Source organism: Egretta garzetta, unplaced genomic scaffold (assembly GCF_000687185.1).
Source record: "Egretta garzetta isolate BGI_Z169 unplaced genomic scaffold, ASM68718v1 scaffold94, whole genome shotgun sequence".
In the NCBI taxonomy this organism is placed as follows: Eukaryota; Metazoa; Chordata; class Aves; order Pelecaniformes; family Ardeidae; genus Egretta; species Egretta garzetta.
In genome coordinates, this window is record NW_009259683.1 from 5,232,866 (window position 1) to 5,250,951 (window position 18,086).

At 42.2% G+C, this 18,086-nt stretch overlaps 1 protein-coding gene across 1 annotated transcript in view; it reads left to right on the forward strand.

The window, feature by feature from the left end:
• Positions 1-17,798, forward strand: part of JAZF1 (JAZF zinc finger 1) — a 90,979-nt gene extending 73,181 nt beyond the window's left edge. Inside the window, 2 exon segments of the mRNA XM_035894096.1 lie at positions 6,590-6,759; positions 17,423-17,798. Of these exon segments, the coding sequence (XP_035749989.1) occupies positions 6,590-6,759; positions 17,423-17,599 (347 nt within the window). The 3' untranslated portion in view covers positions 17,600-17,798.
• Positions 17,799-18,086: the final 288 nt, after the last annotated feature.

Sequence of the window (18,086 nt, forward strand, 5' to 3'; positions counted from 1 at the left end):
ATGAGGAAGAGCAGGATGCTGGCAGCGGCACCGGCTGAAGTGCAAGACAAGGGATGTGCTCCTGGTGCGAGCGTGTGTGAGAGCAGCCTGGCAGCGACTGCCGCAGACCACACAGCCCGCAGGACCTGCTGCATGGGGGCTGGCAGCGGCCAGCAGGACATGCCCTGTGCCACTTCCCCCAGCTCGGGGCAAGGCCAAGGCAATAATAAGTTGTAATTGTTATTTTGATGGCTCTTTTGTGATCATGCTGAGGGGTGGAGGTCTCTGCCAGCCTTGGCAAGTGCCCATTTGACAAACCATAACCATCTCAAGCATCTCCCTCGAGTGACAGCAGAGCTGCCAAGCATGCATTTGGCTTTGAGAACAGATTTGCCTCTCCTCTCCCAGGAACGAGGTTCAGAGACATTTACTGGGATAAGAGAGAAAACTTTTAACTGCGTGTGCTTGCGCCTGTTGGCTGAAGAAAGGCTCCAGCCTTCACCGTGATGAACCTAGTGCTCACTTCCAAATGCTGCAATTGCACTTGCAGTCGAAAATACCAGTGTGTAGTGATACACAGTGCTCTGTTTAAACTACCCTGTTTTTTTCCAGTTGTATTACATACACGTTTACATCATCTTTGTGGACGTGAATGATAGAAGTATTTTCGAAAATACAAGAAATTAATCTGAATGGACCTTTCACAAAGGATGAAAAACACTTTCTGTCCTCCGTTTCCCCTTTTCCCCCCCGCCCCCAAAACAAGCAAGCAAACAAAAGAAGAAACCCTGGCTTAGTCTGTTTGGATGATCCAGTGTCTGAAATTTGTTGCCTGAGTTTGCAGAGCCAATGCGTGGTGCCACCCATACCAGCTTGCAGCTGAGAGTCCTGCTATAGCTTCTAGACTAAAGACTTGCGTAGCAGCCATGATGCATGTTATTTAACTGTTTCGTATTTCATTGCCCCTAGCATTTATTTCCTGTGCTTTTTGTAAAGGAAGAATATTTCATTTTGAATGAGTTGATATGTCTTTAGATCAGCAATGAGTATCAGCTGTGGGAACATTCTCCCTGCTGCTGAGCATGGAGGAGACTGTGTGCCTCCATGGGCACAGAGGGAAGAAGTTTGACAAATCCATAAATGTGCTTTAGTGTTAGACCAAAATTCACACACTATTAATAACTCACTTTTTTTATCAAGGAAGCTGTCACAGTATATGGGAACGTAAACTTCTTAACATAAGAAGTGCTCTCATAAAACTGTTTCTATGAAATACAAACTGCAAGTCCCGCACGGGACAAAGTGTGAAGCTGAATTTTTATGAGAGATCATTGGAATTACTATGAACTTTCAGTGACACTAGCAATGTTGGTTCACACTGCACTAAGCTATTTGCTCATAGTTATTCATTGTATACTTAAATGTATACTTTGTGGTCACAAAAATAATTGGCAAGTATGCTTTCGGTTTGTTTTTCTTCATGAGAAGAGAAAGGAAGAACATAGTGTTCCTGATCAGAGGTCAAGATAGATCGTCTTCATAGTAATGGCACACACAGCTTGTGCTGGTTTTCATCAGCTTTGTCTTTGTTATATTTCAGGGCCCAGTATAGAAGTCTTTAGATTTAAAAAGTGACATAACTACAAATGATGTGCACCTGCTAGAACCAGTATTCATTCAAAGTTGAGGGAAAAAATCCTCTGTTAAATCTCATGGTGAAATGAATTCAGTCACGCAAAAGGCAGAATTTATCTTGGCTACGGTGGTATGAATACCAAATAAACCCCAGAAACATAAAAGATAAGGCTCCAGATTTTCTCGGATGTCGTTTATTCCAGAATATCAAAAATTAATTCTCTGCAAAATGTTTCTGAGCTTTTTAATTTAATTTTAATTAAATTTTAATTTAAATTACTGACTTCATCTACTGGAAAAAGTAGTAGATGAGCATTCAAGAGGTGAGATCTTTGCTGTAGGATTAAGTGATGCTCTTGCTGATATAGATAGCAAAACTGGGTGGAAGAAGAGGTAGAGCAAGTCTTCATGGTGCAGCTTTGCTTTTCATCACGCTACAAAGACTTCTTACCACGCAGGCAGTAACCATAATCCCTTTTCATGCATGTGTTTACTTTTGGTAAATAAACTGCTGTGATGCAGACAGCCTTCTTACTTGCAATGGGTTGTGTTTAAATGCAGCATAAAAATTAAAAGAGAAATAATTTGTCGGAATACTTTGTGACCCCTGTATGTTTTCTGTCTTTGAATAACTAGTAATTTTGTGTAATACCTGGCTCTCATATGACATACTATGCCAGCTGTATCTAGTGGTGTTTACCTCAAGTCTGTCTCCACCAGTGGAGCCCACCTCTTCTTTGAGGAGCAGTGGCATTGTGTCAGAATGGAAAATTCCGGGGGGGGGAAAACAAAACCAAACCACTATCATTCTTTCCTTGCCTTCATTTTGTTTGATTTGTAGTCTGCTGGGGGCAGCACAGATGAAGTGAGCCTTTTGGCAGAGCCACTGGAGTGAGGAGAGGGGAAGTGGCTTTGTGGGCCAGGACAGAGGGAATATTGCATGCGAGGGCCAGGGCAATATTAGGAAGATGATACGGAGTCGTTTGGATGATAAAACATTGGGTTTAGGTTAGATTGAGGTAGAACTATGTAGGGTCTCTGAATGAAAGCCAGATGATGAAACTGGATATGGTAAAAAGCAATGAGCTAGCTAGCAAGGAGCCTCAGAAAGAGCACTGCCAGAGGAGAGAGGTGGAGAAGGCAGTTTTCTTGCTATTGTAGAACTAGTATTTAGTTACAGTAATGATACTGTGTATTTGTACATCACCTTGCTTGAAAGCATGTGCTTATTTATCACCCTTTCCCCTCCAGATATTTAGACGCTTCATCATAAAGAAATATGTGTTGCTGACTTTTGGGGGAGCTTTTTTTGCTATTCAGACTTCTGAAGCCTAATTCCAGTATTTTTCCTTTCGGTACTGCCTGACAAGAAACAGTAAGGCCATTAGCACACATGCTACGGGAACAGCTCTGCTCAGTCCCCTAAAAGGGCAGCATGCCCCAGCAGAGCGTCCTGTTTTCCATGTGCACGGCAACGTCCAAGTGGAGCTCAGTGAACCAGCTCCCTCAGAGCTCTCTTAAGAGTTATTGTAAATACTTGTCCAAGTCACAGAGTTGTTACACCCTGGAACAGGCCATAGGTTACATGCAAAGGTGCTTAATTTTTTTTTTTTCCCTTTTAAAAAGTAAATATTTAGAATTATTATTGTGAAACACCAATGAAGTTTAAAAAAAAAAAAAGAGAGCAAGTGAGCTTTATCTTGATCAAAGTGCACTGCTGTGCGCTTCCCCTTCAGCGCGCTGCTGGTGCCCTGGCAAGCTGCCCGAAGGAGCCAGCGGCAGCCGGCGGCTCAGGTTGCAGTTTGTACACCTGACGTGTAGCTGAGGACCAGGGACTCCTGCTCAGCGTGGGAACGGCTTTGCAAAGCCACCATCCTCGGCCTTACAGTACTTAATTAAAATACCTCATCTAGGGGCTGTTTATTATGGCAGCACCAACCTGTGTGTTGTGCTTTTTGTTCTTCCTCTTCCCCCCCCCCCCCCTCGGATGTGTTGCATGCAGTCAGTGAGGCACCGCGTGGGTTGCTGCTCTTAGACACTGACAACTGAGGAAATTAAATTCTGAGGCGGAATCAGTTAAAAGCCTGACTAAATCAGTGTTGGTTTTCTATGGCAACTGAAACGACATTATTAAAGGATAAATTTTTATTGCTAATTAATTTTTTTCAAGAGAGTAAGTTTTTTGCATTTTGTTTTTACCAGGACCCTCTTAAATACATTTTGGGTTTTGTTTGGTTGTTTGGATTTTGTTATTGGGTTTTTGGTTGGGGTTTTTTTGTTGGATTTTGGGTTTTTTGTTTGGTTGGTTTTTTTCAAAAAGACAGTACAAGTAATTGACTTCAGTAGGATACTAGTAGATAAAAGCAGCGATAGACTGCAGTTCCAGCTTTGTATAAAATAATGTGCCTTTCAAGTGCTTGGCACCGTTAGCATTACTGTTTTGTGCAAGAAGAAATCTATATTTATATGGTTATTCATACTTGAAAAAGCTCATCATATTTGTAAAATCCATAGTGACAAGTTCGGATTTAAAAACTTCAGACAATGGAGCATTTGCTTATACTGTTTAAACAACTCTTTTGACTGTACTGGGCAAAATCTTGCATTTTTGTTCAGGTAAACTCATCAAAAGAAAACCGTAAGGATTGTCTGACCCCACAGATGCTTACACATATGTTTTGGTTTCTTCGGTCTCTCTCCTTCAACGTGTCTACCTATAAGTGAAGCATGGGCAAAAGTTGTTACAGAACTAGGTCTTACTGTACAAAGTTATTAGAAAAATTGAAAGGATGCCCTGAAAGTACAGGAAAACCTATGGAAATGCATAATTGCAATGATTGCTGCTTCTCCCCACTGTTTTGTGTATCTTTTCCCTTATATACCATATTGCATATTAAGTTTTATAGAGCACTGACTGTTGTTTTATAAAAGCATGCTCCTTGTTATCACTAAAAGTAGTGATATCCTTAGTAGATGTCGTACAGTCTCAAATGATGTTTTCTTTGGGAGGGCAAAATCCTATTTGGGAGGAAATCATCCCCTCTTAAGGGAGCTTAAAAGGGGGGTGATTATAATGGTAGAAATTGTTGGTATCAGTGTTCAGAATGGTTGTATGTTTTCTCATCCTATGAGTGCATACGTGTATTTACAATAGGGTTTTATGTTGCATTTGCTTAAAAAAACCCCACTGAGCTAAAAAGTTTGAAAGGAACAGCTTGAGGAATTTTTTCCATCAAGATACAATCAAGGGCAGGAAATCGTAGAAGCAGAGTTGTGGTTTTGCCTCCATTTTTTTATTAGTTAATTAAACTATAACAACTCTTAACTTCATTTTAGGTTAACTGTTCCTAGAGTTCAGAAATATTTTAAGAGGTCAATAATGCTTTCTTTGGCTTTCGCTCATTCGGTGTGGGATAAGGAGTCGCAGTCAGCAGGGCAGAGTTTTCCAGATGTGCTGCAGAGCGTGTGTGCGTGCGCTCATGTCGACAGTTGTTGACGGTGGGAAACCATCCATCTTTCCTCATCTGCGCACCACCCTCTACGGATGGAAACCACAGGAAAGAAACGTGGATAGGCTGACATCTGTAAGCAAACTTACAGTATCTGATTAAAGCTCTGGAGCCCTGAGTACTTACAGCTACCAGTTGACATGCGTTTTTACTCGATGATGGAGAGGTGCCGAGTCTGAGTGAGAATACTGGGGGAGGGGGAATCCAAAGGGAAAAACATGAGGCGATAGGTGTGTGTTTAGTTTTGCCAGAAGCAGAAAAAACTCAAAGACCTCATTGTACATTGCAGCATGGGTTTCTCTGTGAAGTCGGGATGTTTCTTTTTTTAAAGTGCCGTGAGGAATCTTGTCTGCATTTTCTTCTCGGCACATAGAGCTGCATAGAGGCGTGCGCTTAAAGGGCATCTGAGGGAAGCAAATAGAGCCATGCGAGTGTCACATAACTGTCTTTAATAACGGGAGCTATTCCAGCACTTGGAGCCAAATTGTCTTTCAGCAGTAAGGATAAAATTTAGCAGAGCTGGGAAAAGGAAAGAAGAAAGGGGAGGGGAAACACAGCACCACCTCCTGCTGACACCACAGAAGTTTCCCCCAGCTTTCCCTCTCTCTCCCTCTGTGCATATATTTTCTTTTTAATCAGCTGGGGCTCTTCCCTCCCCTGTTTTTTTTTTTTTTTTTTTTTTTTTTATACTGTATTTTTATAGTTTGAATTCTGCTTTCCTAATTTCTCTTGTTTCACATTTAACTTCTTCAGAGAATTTCATTAATAGTTATTGCAATTAAAAATAATAAATAAACTCAGCACCAGCTGCTCAAATGGCTGTCATAGCATATCTGGAACATAATGCGGTCTGTTCAGGGCAGCCACACAATGCAATTTATCCCCACACCTGAGGGAATGAATTCCACAACTGTAATTGCTACAATATAATTCTTATTAATGTTGTGCTATAATTCCTATTAATTCCAAAGGGCTAGTAAATGCATTAGGACTTGTCAACATATTATTTTACACTGTTTATGATCTGTAGAATTACGCTCTTCAGTATTGTATTGCATAAAGAAAAGCCTTAAAATTAGCTTTAATTGCGGGGGGGAAAAAACACATTTTCTGTGTTTGGGCACTGGGAAAGGAGGAGGGATCCTGGTGTTTGAGGAGTAATGAAACTGCGTTTTAAAATCAGTCCTGTGAACTTTCTGTGCCATGCAGTTAACAGTTTATGAAGATATATTAATAATGCCTGTCCTGGTTATTAGAAAAAGAACCAGTGGTGTCTTTATGAAGGAATAAATAACTGTAAGATAGGTTTATAAGATAGGTTTATAAAATCAAAAATAACTTGTCTTCCAGCAAAGACAAAAGTGGGGAAATTACAAGTCATTGTAACTGATGTAATAAATGCAGAATGTGTTATCTTGCTGTGCTCTTATTTATTCTTGTTTTATCTCACTACGCTGCTTTTCTAGGTAGTGAATATGATGAGGAGGAAGTAGACTATGAAGAATCAGACAGTGATGAGTCCTGGACTACAGAAAGTGCTATCAGCTCTGAAGCTATCCTTAGTTCAATGTGCATGAATGGAGGGGATGAGAAACCCTTTGCCTGTCCCGTTCCTGGATGTAAAAAAAGATATAAGGTAAGGAGTAGTATGAGGGGGGGGGAGGAAAGCCTCTAAAATCGATTTGTACCTTTCTCGTTTAATATACTTTTCACATTTATTTTTGTGGTATTTTAGCAGAGCACATGTTTTATTCACTGGTTTCCTCTCAAGCCCAAGCCAAGTTACCTGTTTTACAAAGGATGTAGCCTTTCGCATCCCTGTCTGTCAAGAGAGATTACATATGGTGACTGTTCTGCTTTACACATTTTAACTAGCTTTCTATTATTTAGACAAATTAACTGCAGAATGCAGGAGGCACTACCAGCAAAATAATCTCTTGGATCCCTTTTAGAGACACTAAATAAAAAGTTTCTGCCCATCGGTGCCAGAATTAATTCCTTCTGCTTAACTGCTAGAGATACTGCCTCTGCTCCAGTTAGAACTGTACCCAGGGTACTTTTCCTGGTAAAGGTGATGTGCGGAAGGTGGCAGTGAACATTTTGCAAGTCGGAGGTCACCTCAGGAAGGCAGAGTCTTGGAGAAACTCTAGCATCGTTCTGTCCTGGGTCCGAGTCCCCATGACCCGTTATGCACAGCTGTCAGTGTGTCTGGCCCTGCATGCAGGGCTTGCATCCCTCTGCATGACATGCTGGGAAACAATTCCCCCCTCCGCTACCCACCCACCCCACCCCCTTTTTTAATTACTCTCCGTCATGAAAAATTTTTGTCCCTTTCTGGGAGTGAAACGTCTTTAACTTTGAACCTTGAGCTGGCTGGTATAGAACGTGCCGTGATCTTGTGAGGACAGGAGTATTGTTTCACATGAACCGGTGCAGGGACAGATGAAATTGTATTGAACAGCTTGGATTTCAGTGTGGTATTCTATAGTCATTGAAATTTGGGAACAGAAATAGCATTGTTGGCACAGTTCCTCTAAATCATTTTCTGTTTTTTTGCATGAAATACTGGAAAGTTCAACCACTGACCTATATAGAAAAAGCAGTGGTGGTTGGGTTGGTTTTAGACTCGTTTTATTTTATGGATTCTCCTTTAAATAACTGAAATGTAGGGACTTAAAAGCTAACAGAAATATGAAAGAGAAATATAGGGAGACCAATAACATTTGAGATAAAACAGTTGTGACAAGAATGAATAAACTGTTCATGACATCGTGTAGTAGACGAAAACGTGTTTCGGTGATGCTGCAGCTGTTCTGGACTGTGGCAGCTCCCATAGCAGCAGATCACAAGACTGGGTTTCCTCTACAGATCAGTTAACACTGACAATACTTACTTAAAACATGAGCAGGAAAGCAGTGTGCTCATTTCTTAGTGACATACAAGTCTTGTTTTGCAAAGATGAGCCTTAGCTATGTAATGGTTATTCTCTTTGGTTAACAGGAAAAGCTGAACACCATCTCCGGGGCAGGACAGAGTTAACGATGTTTTCAGACTATTTACAAGTATTACTTTGCAGATATACCCATGTTATTCAAGATTAATACTTTTCTTGTGTGTGGTAGAAGCTGTGCCAGATGAAGGCTGTAGTATAAAAGCTAAATCCCTAGCTCAGGAAGCAAACAAGCCACGGTGATCGTTAGAAGTCACTGTGCCCACAGGGCATCTATACATTGCAGAAAACATTCACTTAATGGCAAAGGCTAGAAGGAGAACCCTGTAATTTGCTATATCCTGTCTGTTCTCTGTTTGACTGCCAGCCCTCTGTCTTTTTATTGCCCAAATAAGCAAGCTGTTTCTGCCTGCTTCTGCTATCTCACTACCTTCATCTCAAATGCATGAGGACTGTCTGAGGGATATCTTATATGCCATTAATGTTAGAACAGTCGGACAGGGAACAAATTAACAACCCTTAGAGAGGCTGACAGACAGAGAGCAGCAGCAAATAAAAAGTACCGTATTTTCCTAAGAGACTCACCTCTGTTTAGTCCTGATAGGAAAACACATTTCCTTAAACTCTGCCTCACCTCATTTCTCTTTTCTGTGGGCTCTGTTTCCTCCCTTTTTTTTTTCAGCCTGATTTTTTTTCTTTTTGCATTTTCATCTTTGTTTCCTTCCTTTAGCTTTGTGTCAGCTGTGTTTCTTGTTTCCTCTTCATCTTCCTTCTGCTTAGCCCACCCTCCCCACCCCCCGATGAATTATTTGCGGAGTCTGGGTAGGGAGTCCTGTGATCAAAGCACTGGGATTTTCTGGTGGGTACTGGATAATCACAGTCAGGGTTGTAAAACAATTATATAGCTCCAAACAGGAACACGGACATGCACATACAGTAATTGCCAGGCTCACTTTACAGCTGAGAAAGGATGCATTCCTTTAGGGAGCGAGGAGGAAAGGAGGATATACACAGTTTTCTTTTGTCTGGCCTTAGGTGACGTACATTTGAGGAGTAGAAACGTTATTTTTAGATGTGTTATTTGTATTACAGTACTGCTTAAAGGACCCGGTAGGGATGGGGCTCCTTTTTGCAAACAATGTATAAGGATAAAAGATGGCCTCTGCACTGAAAAGTCATTCTGGAAAGGTAAATAAGACAAGAATGAGTACAACAAATACTCCCAAGGAATGGGCTGGGGCGGACAATGGAAACTGTAATGAGAACATGTTTATATGCAAGCCCAGATGAGTATCAGAAGACCCTACTGGCCTCCTGCCCAGCTGCTATCTCTTGGCGGTTTCCCATAGGCAGTGCAGTAGAAGTGAGTCATAAACATTTAGTTGTTCTTCAGGAACTTTATTTTTTTTTAACAAATGAAATTGCTTGCTTATAATATGTGTTGGTACTCTATGTAGTATGGCACAGATTCTCCTGAGGAGATGAAGATTCAGGGGGGAAAAAGCACCTTTTTTTTTAATGTTATATAAATTTGTGGGATAGTCAGAAACAGCTAAATTAATCTGGAGCACACTGACTTCTAGATGCTTAAAACACAAGCCTCTGAACTAATTTCTGAAGCTTGCTTTCTTCTCTAATTTTGGTTACTGACCTAGAGAACAAACTACAAGTATTTTATATTTTGCCATTTACAGATTTTTTTTTTTCATGTGATTTGTATTTGATGCCTTAAATTTGATTTTTAGAAAATCATCTACATGATTCAGAGGAACCCAAAGATCTCAGCCTTGTTTCTGTGGAATTCGCCCTCACCAGATTTTGGATTTACATCCATATTTAGGCGCCCTGTCCAGAAGCGTGTAGGTATTGAGTAGTTAACGTCCTTTGCAAAATGCCACCCATAGGAGTTAAAAGTGTGGATTTATGAAGGTGGCAATCAGTTTTCCTTTTATTCAATACCGCCTGTGTGTGCCAGTTATTTGGTCTGTAGCTCTGGAGAAGGGCATTCAAAATATGTGTATGATGTAGGTAAACTTACTCAGGCAACTTCCAAAGAGCAAATGAAGTTTGATACATAATAGATAGATACAAAGAAACCCAAATATAATGCATGTATACTATTCTAGAGAAAACCCTAGGGTATTTGTTACACTTTTTCTAGTTTGTGCAAAAACAATAAAAGAGAATAATGTATTTCCCTGCATACAAAATGTAGCTCAGGAGAGATCATCCCTGCCAAGAACACCAAGGCACTGGGCTTTTCTTTCTGGCAGGTAATGGGATGGGGGTCCTAGGCCTGTCGGGTGGGGCAAACCCCTGGGAAGGCTGATCTAAGAGCAGTGAGACTCAGCAGAGCTTAGGGAGGGAGAATATTGACATGAGAGAGAAAGAAGGGTATTTACTTGAAGGAAAAGAGCAAGCCAGAACTTGCAAGTTGAGCAAAGAGGAACTGGATCCACAAAGAAAACTTCAGGAGGAACAGCCAGGAGATACAAAAACATATGTGAACGTCCAAGTCTAAAACAAGAAATCCTCCCAAACCATCCTTGATGTTTCTTTGCCTACTCGAAGGGGGTGGCAAGCTCTCTGCAGTGTAGTGGCTTCATGAGTACTGCCGTGCGAGGGGCCCTGCCCAGCAAGCGTCGTTGTGTCCATGCAAACCAGGTAGTGCCAGTCTAAAGTTCTTTATCTCCTCCTGATCTGGTCCCAGGTTAATAATTGTTTCCACCTGTTTAAGATTTTAGAGTGCTTTTCTATACTGCCATCTTCTTCCTCAATCATTTGTTCAGAGTAAATAATGAGCAACCTAAGTAACCAGAGCAATAAAAGTGATGTATGAGTTTGGCAGTGGGGTTTGCCATACCCCAACAAATTCAGCCCAGGCATACAACAAAGTGTTTACATTATGGCAGTGGAAAAAGTGCTGAAGAGTCGACTGCAATTCTAACAACAGTTTTCTTTTAGACAGGAGTGCAGGTCAAATTTCACGTTACACTAGCTCCTCATACTCTGCGTGGTTTACTATTTTTCAAACTTTCCATGGCCCAATTCATTCCACATAGGTTTCTGGTTTAGCATTTCCTTAAATTTTTCTGCCTGAAAGTACTTTTCCCCCTTCATCAAAGCGCGTGGTGTGCTTGAGGCCGAGTGGATCGTTAAAAAATCTGGATCGGGAGAGAAGGTTACCGTGGGCGTGGAATAGTGAGGATATTTGTGATTGCACATTTACGGCATCTGTAGCGATTGATACTAGTTTAGAAGTATCTTAAAAGTAATTTCTTACAAAAACTAGAAGTCTAAACAAGTTTCTGTAGTTTCCAAAATACATACAGGGTTTGGGGATAGCTTTGTTTTAAAATTTCACTGCAGTAGCAAAAGTTTAGCAGGTCACACCCAGATTTTCTCTTCTTCGAAGGCGCAGGTGCTTAACGGTACTTAGGTGTTGAGAGATGCCTTCTGACAGTCCTCACGCCACCCAGTGACACTCCCGGCCCCATCACCCCAGCAGTCCTACAGGTGCTGAAGTTTGTAACCATGCGCAAAACCATCCAAAAACTGCCTCAGGATCTCAGCTAACTTGCAGGAATTCACTTGACTGCTCTTGAGGGCGATTTGTAGCTTTGATGTGCTCTTGTCTGTCTTGGTGGTACAGCATTCTACCTCTGCTGGGTACTCTTCACCCAGAAGTACCCTGCACTAAGGGCTCGTATTCGTGTGCCTGGTTTGTATTGGAGACTGAAGATTCTTGTCTCCCACATCTCAGATGACAGCTGTGCAGGAGTTGTCCAGTATTGTAAAGGATGTAAAGGACAATTTGGGGGTTGGACTTGGAACTTCAAGTCAGGATTCAGCGCCTGGATGCTCTAGGGGAGAGAAGCATGGATTTGTGGGCAGAGCAGCAGTTGCTTGGAGTCTTGCACCATACCCTTTTTCCAGGGTGGATATTTTAGGCTAAGCTTTTCTTTCAAAAGGATTTCTGCAAATCAACCTCTTCAGTAACAACCCAGGCTGCCCTAAAATGCCGCTTCAGCAGTACAGACTCCACGTGGCATTCCGAGTTCTGACGAGAACAGTACCATGCTCGACCTCATGGCTGAAACCGGAGAACTGTTTTTGCTTAAAGACTAAAAATACATGGCTGCCGCGGCACAGTTAACGTGTAATAAATAACGACCAGCATTTTACATTGTAAGGTGAGAACACCGTAGCTATCCGGGAGACTGAACGGATTCTCTTGCAATTGCCACCCTTCCCTACTCCCGTGATGGGAGCTGTAAGATCCTTCTGCTTCTTTTGCTCACGGTCGTGAGCCGTGGTTCAAGCAGGGCAGTGAAAGGCAGCACTGCCTCTGTCAGGAGCGGGACATAACACTTGAGATTCTGACTCAAGTTGGGTTACGAGGCAGGAGAGCGGCATTGAAGGTGTTAACCTGCCTTTCTGGGGTTTGCTTTCTGATGTGTACAGTCTTCTGAAGTTTTAGGAGTTGCAGCTCTGTTCTGTTTATTGAAGGCTTTTTCTTCTCCCCCCCCCCCCCCCCGCCTCTTCTTTTCTTGTCATGGAAAGGTAAATAAGACAAGAATGAGTACAACAAATACTCCCAAGGAATGGGCTGGGGCGGACAATGGAAACTGTAATGAGAACATGTTTATATGCAAGCCCAGATGAGTATCAGAAGACCCTACTGGCCTCCTGCCCAGCTGCTATCTCTTGGCGGTTTCCCATAGGCAGTGCAGTAGAAGTGAGTCATAAACATTTAGTTGTTCTTCAGGAACTTTATTTTTTTTTAACAAATGAAATTGCTTGCTTATAATATGTGTTGGTACTCTATGTAGTATGGCACAGATTCTCCTGAGGAGATGAAGATTCAGGGGGGAAAAAGCACCTTTTTTTTTAATGTTATATAAATTTGTGGGATAGTCAGAAACAGCTAAATTAATCTGGAGCACACTGACTTCTAGATGCTTAAAACACAAGCCTCTGAACTAATTTCTGAAGCTTGCTTTCTTCTCTAATTTTGGTTACTGACCTAGAGAACAAACTACAAGTATTTTATATTTTGCCATTTACAGATTTTTTTTTTCTTCATGTGATTAGTATTTGATGCCTTAAATTTGATTTTTAGAAAATCATCTACATGATTCAGAGGAACCCAAAGATCTCAGCCTTGTTTCTGTGGAATTCGCCCTCACCAGATTTTGGATTTACATCCATATTTAGGCGCCCTGTCCAGAAGCGTGTAGGTATTGAGTAGTTAACGTCCTTTGCAAAATGCCACCCATAGGAGTTAAAAGTGTGGATTTATGAAGGTGGCAATCAGTTTTCCCTTTATTCAATACCGCCTGTGTGTGCCAGTTATTTGGTCTGTAGCTCTGGAGAAGGGCATTCAAAATATGTGTATGATGTAGGTAAACTTACTCAGGCAACTTCCAAAGAGCAAATGAAGTTTGATACATAATAGATAGATACAAAGAAACCCAAATATAATGCATGTATACTATTCTAGAGAAAACCCTAGGGTATTTGTTACACTTTTTCTAGTTTGTGCAAAAACAATAAAAGAGAATAATGTATTTCCCTGCATACAAAATGTAGCTTATAGGTATGACTGCTTTTTGGCCTAGGGCAAGAGAAGTGATACCTGCCAAGAACACCAAGGCACTGGGCTTTTCTTTCTGGCAGGTAATGGGATGGGGGTCCTAGGCCTGTCGGGTGGGGCAAACCCCTGGGAAGGCTGATCTAAGAGCAGTGAGACTCAGCAGAGCTTAGGGAGGGAGAATATTGACATGAGAGAGAAAGAAGGGTATTTACTTGAAGGAAAAGAGCAAGCCAGAACTTGCAAGTTGAGCAAAGAGGAACTGGATCCACAAAGAAAACTTCAGGAGGAACAGCCAGGAGATACAAAAACATATGTGAACGTCCAAGTCTAAAACAAGAAATCCTCCCAAACCATCCTTGATGTTTCTTTGCCTACTCGAAGGGGGTGGCAAGCTCTCTGCAGTGTAGTGGCTTCATGAGTACTGCCGTGCGAGGGGCCCTGCCCAGCAAGCGTCGTTGTGTCCATGCAAACCAGGTAGTGCCAGTCTAAAGTTCTTTATCTCCTCCTGATCTGGTCCCAGGTTAATAATTGTTTCCACCTGTTTAAGATTTTAGAGTGCTTTTCTATACTGCCATCTTCTTCCTCAATCATTTGTTCAGAGTAAATAATGAGCAACCTAAGTAACCAGAGCAATAAAAGTGATGTATGAGTTTGGCAGTGGGGTTTGCCATACCCCAACAAATTCAGCCCAGGCATACAACAAAGTGTTTACATTATGGCAGTGGAAAAAGTGCTGAAGAGTCGACTGCAATTCTAACAACAGTTTTCTTTTAGACAGGAGTGCAGGTCAAATTTCACGTTACACTAGCTCCTCATACTCTGCGTGGTTTACTATTTTTCAAACTTTCCATGGCCCAATTCATTCCACATAGGTTTCTGGTTTAGCATTTCCTTAAATTTTTCTGCCTGAAAGTACTTTTCCCCCTTCATCAAAGCGCGTGGTGTGCTTGAGGCCGAGTGGATCGTTAAAAAATCTGGATCGGGAGAGAAGGTTACCGTTGGCGTGGAATAGTGAGGATATTTGTGATTGCACATTTACGGCATCTGTAGCGATTGATACTAGTTTAGAAGTATCTTAAAAGTAATTTCTTACAAAAACTAGAAGTCTAAACAAGTTTCTGTAGTTTCCAAAATACATACAGGGTTTGGGGATAGCTTTGTTTTAAAATTTCACTGCAGTAGCAAAAGTTTAGCAGGTCACACCCAGATTTTCTCTTCTTCGAAGGCGCAGGTGCTTAACGGTACTTAGGTGTTGAGAGATGCCTTCTGACAGTCCTCACGCCACCCAGTGACACTCCCGGCCCCATCACCCCAGCAGTCCTACAGGTGCTGAAGTTTGTAACCATGCGCAAAACCATCCAAAAACTGCCTCAGGATCTCAGCTAACTTGCAGGAATTCACTTGACTGCTCTTGAGGGCGATTTGTAGCTTTGATGTGCTCTTGTCTGTCTTGGTGGTACAGCATTCTACCTCTGCTGGGTACTCTTCACCCAGAAGTACCCTGCACTAAGGGCTCGTATTCGTGTGCCTGGTTTGTATTGGAGACTGAAGATTCTTGTCTCCCACATCTCAGATGACAGCTGTGCAGGAGTTGTCCAGTATTGTAAAGGATGTAAAGGACAATTTGGGGGTTGGACTTGGAACTTCAAGTCAGGATTCAGCGCCTGGATGCTCTAGGGGAGAGAAGCATGGATTTGTGGGCAGAGCAGCAGTTGCTTGGAGTCTTGCACCATACCCTTTTCTGGACTTGGAACTTCAAGTCAGGATTCAGTGCCTGGATGCTCTAGGGGAGCATGGATTTGCGGGCAGAGCAGTTGCTTGGAGTCTTGCACCATACCCTTTTTCCAGGGTGGATATTTTAGGCTAAGCTTTTCTTTCAAAAGGATTTCTGCAAATCAACCTCTTCAGTAACAACCCAGGCTGCCCTAAAATGCCGCTTCAGCAGTACAGACTCCACTGGGCATTACGAGTTCTGACGAGAACAGTACCATGCTCGACCTCATGGCTGAAACCGGAGAACTGTTTTTGCTTAAAGACTAAAAATACATGGCTGCCGCGGCACAGTTAACGTGTAATAAATAACGACCAGCATTTTACATTGTAAGGTGAGAACACCGTAGCTATCCGGGAGACTGAACGGATTCTCTTGCAATTGCCACCCTTCCCTACTCCCGTGATGGGAGCTGTAAGATCCTTCTGCTTCTTTTGCTCACGGTCGTGAGCCGTGGTTCAAGCAGGGCAGTGAAAGGCAGCACTGCCTCTGTCAGGAGCGGGACATAACACTTGAGATTCTGACTCAAGTTGGGTTATGAGGCAGGAGAGCGGCACTGAAGGTGTTAACCTGCCTTTCTGGGGTTTGCTTTCTGATGTGTACAGTCTTCTGAAGTTTTAGGAGTGCAGCTCTGTTCTGTTTATTGAAGGCTTTTTCTTCTCCCCCCCCCCCCCTTTTTTGAAAACAAACTGTCTAACTTGTCTAATTGCTGTGAGTTCCAAGTTGGAGCTTCCTCTTACTGTAAGCTGCGCATTAATAAAACTGAACTTGCTGCTTAAAAAGAGCCAAGGGGACTTCTGTTATGTGTAACACCAGGCAGTGATTCAGCAAAGACAAAATCCCCAAAACTTTGAATTTAGGGGGCTAATAAATATCCATGCTGTTAATTGATGTCCTTTTTAATAGTTTAAAAAAAAAAAAAACACCTTGAGGTACATGTCTGGAAACTTTAGAGAGGACACGGTAGAGCCTCGGAGCTGTGCTTTGTCACAAACGGTCTTGGTATCATTTTTCTTCCTCGGAGAAGCTCTAAAGAAAGAGTTTGCCTTTCCTTATTTATCCGAAAGCCAGCCTCTTTTAGTGGAAGCAGATAAGAGACTCCAGTGAGATGAATCCTAGATAAAGCAGTTATCACGTACTAGTGAGGCCACAAAAGCTTCTTCCACTTCTGCTGGGAAGATGTGAGAAGCAGGGCCAGGGCTGGGACTTTGATGTACCTTTGGTAAGGTTCTGGATTAATCTAGCAAAAGCGCTGCCTGTTCCCTGACTGTGCCAGCAGCGTAAGGGTGTGGTGTGGTGCTCCTGCTTGTTCTTTCTCTCCAGACTACAGTAGAGATCAGTTCTCGAATTTTAGCTGTAGAATATTCCCAAACAATAGCTGTTTTGAAGAGGGCTTCTCTGGATTATTTTCTAAGTAAGTGCCCTGTGTAACTTCTAAAAAGTTAAGTGTTCCCTGCAGTTAATTCTTCGGAGACAATGTGTAAGCTATCAGAATTTGCTGGTGCCTAAAGACATCTCGAGAAACAATGACACAAAATGGAACAAACACACCATGGGGGGAGCTTCAGCTTTTTGAAGACGACTCGAGTCTTCGTGCCAATTCTTTGTGTGCTTGTAAATGAACCTCTGCATAAAACTTGTCAATGCTATATGGGAAAAAAAAAAAAAAAAGTCAGGAAGCGAAGAACAGCTCTGTGTGAGCCCATTAAATGGTATTTTTTGGAAAGTGCCATACGGTGGGAGATAAAATTCAGCATGAGCCAGGTAGACAAATGCCACGCGTTAGAACCGCACAGGTTATTCTCCTCCTTGTCCCACCTTGTATCTTGAAAGCCCGGCGCGCGCATTATCACCTGGCGGGAGCTCCTAGCCATTTGTGGGATTTTGCCCCAATGTTAATCAGCTTTTTGGTTTTTAACAGGAAGCCAGGCCCTTACCAGCCCGCTTGACCACTAACAAACATTTTACTTTTTCACTCTCAGAATGTGAACGGTATAAAGTACCACGCCAAGAACGGCCACAGAACGCAAATCCGCGTACGCAAACCATTCAAATGTCGCTGTGGAAAGAGTTACAAGACAGCTCAGGGCCTGCGGCACCACACAATCAATTTCCACCCCCCCGTGTCTGCTGAGATTATCAGGAAGATGCAGCAATAACATGCTGGTCACAAATGTGCCAAGAAATCCTCACCAGCAGTTGCTGATTTTGAGAACAGCCACCTTTTTCAGGGGAAGCATTCAGCAACCCTTTAAAACAATTAAATGCATGCTTTAAAAATTTTCTGTAATTTTGGAATGATGTATCTTTGTAGAGTTAATGATTTTGTACATTTGCACATGTAATCATCATACCCATTTTCATTACTTTGAGATAAGGTGCTATAAAAGCTATATAGGTTCTTCAGAACATTTTTCTCCAAAACAGACAAAAAAAAAAAAAATCATTTAGGGGGGCGTCGCGTATTTAGTTGTACTGAAGTAAGCGTGGAACAGGAGCGCGAGGAGGAGAGCTTGGCACTGACACCCTTTCGAGATTGTAACGTGATGAAGAAGACTTTCACTGCATCTGTCAATGTGTGTGCGAAACCAAAACAGTACCACCCTCGTCAAACTGTCGTTAACATGCCTTACATAATGGAGGTAT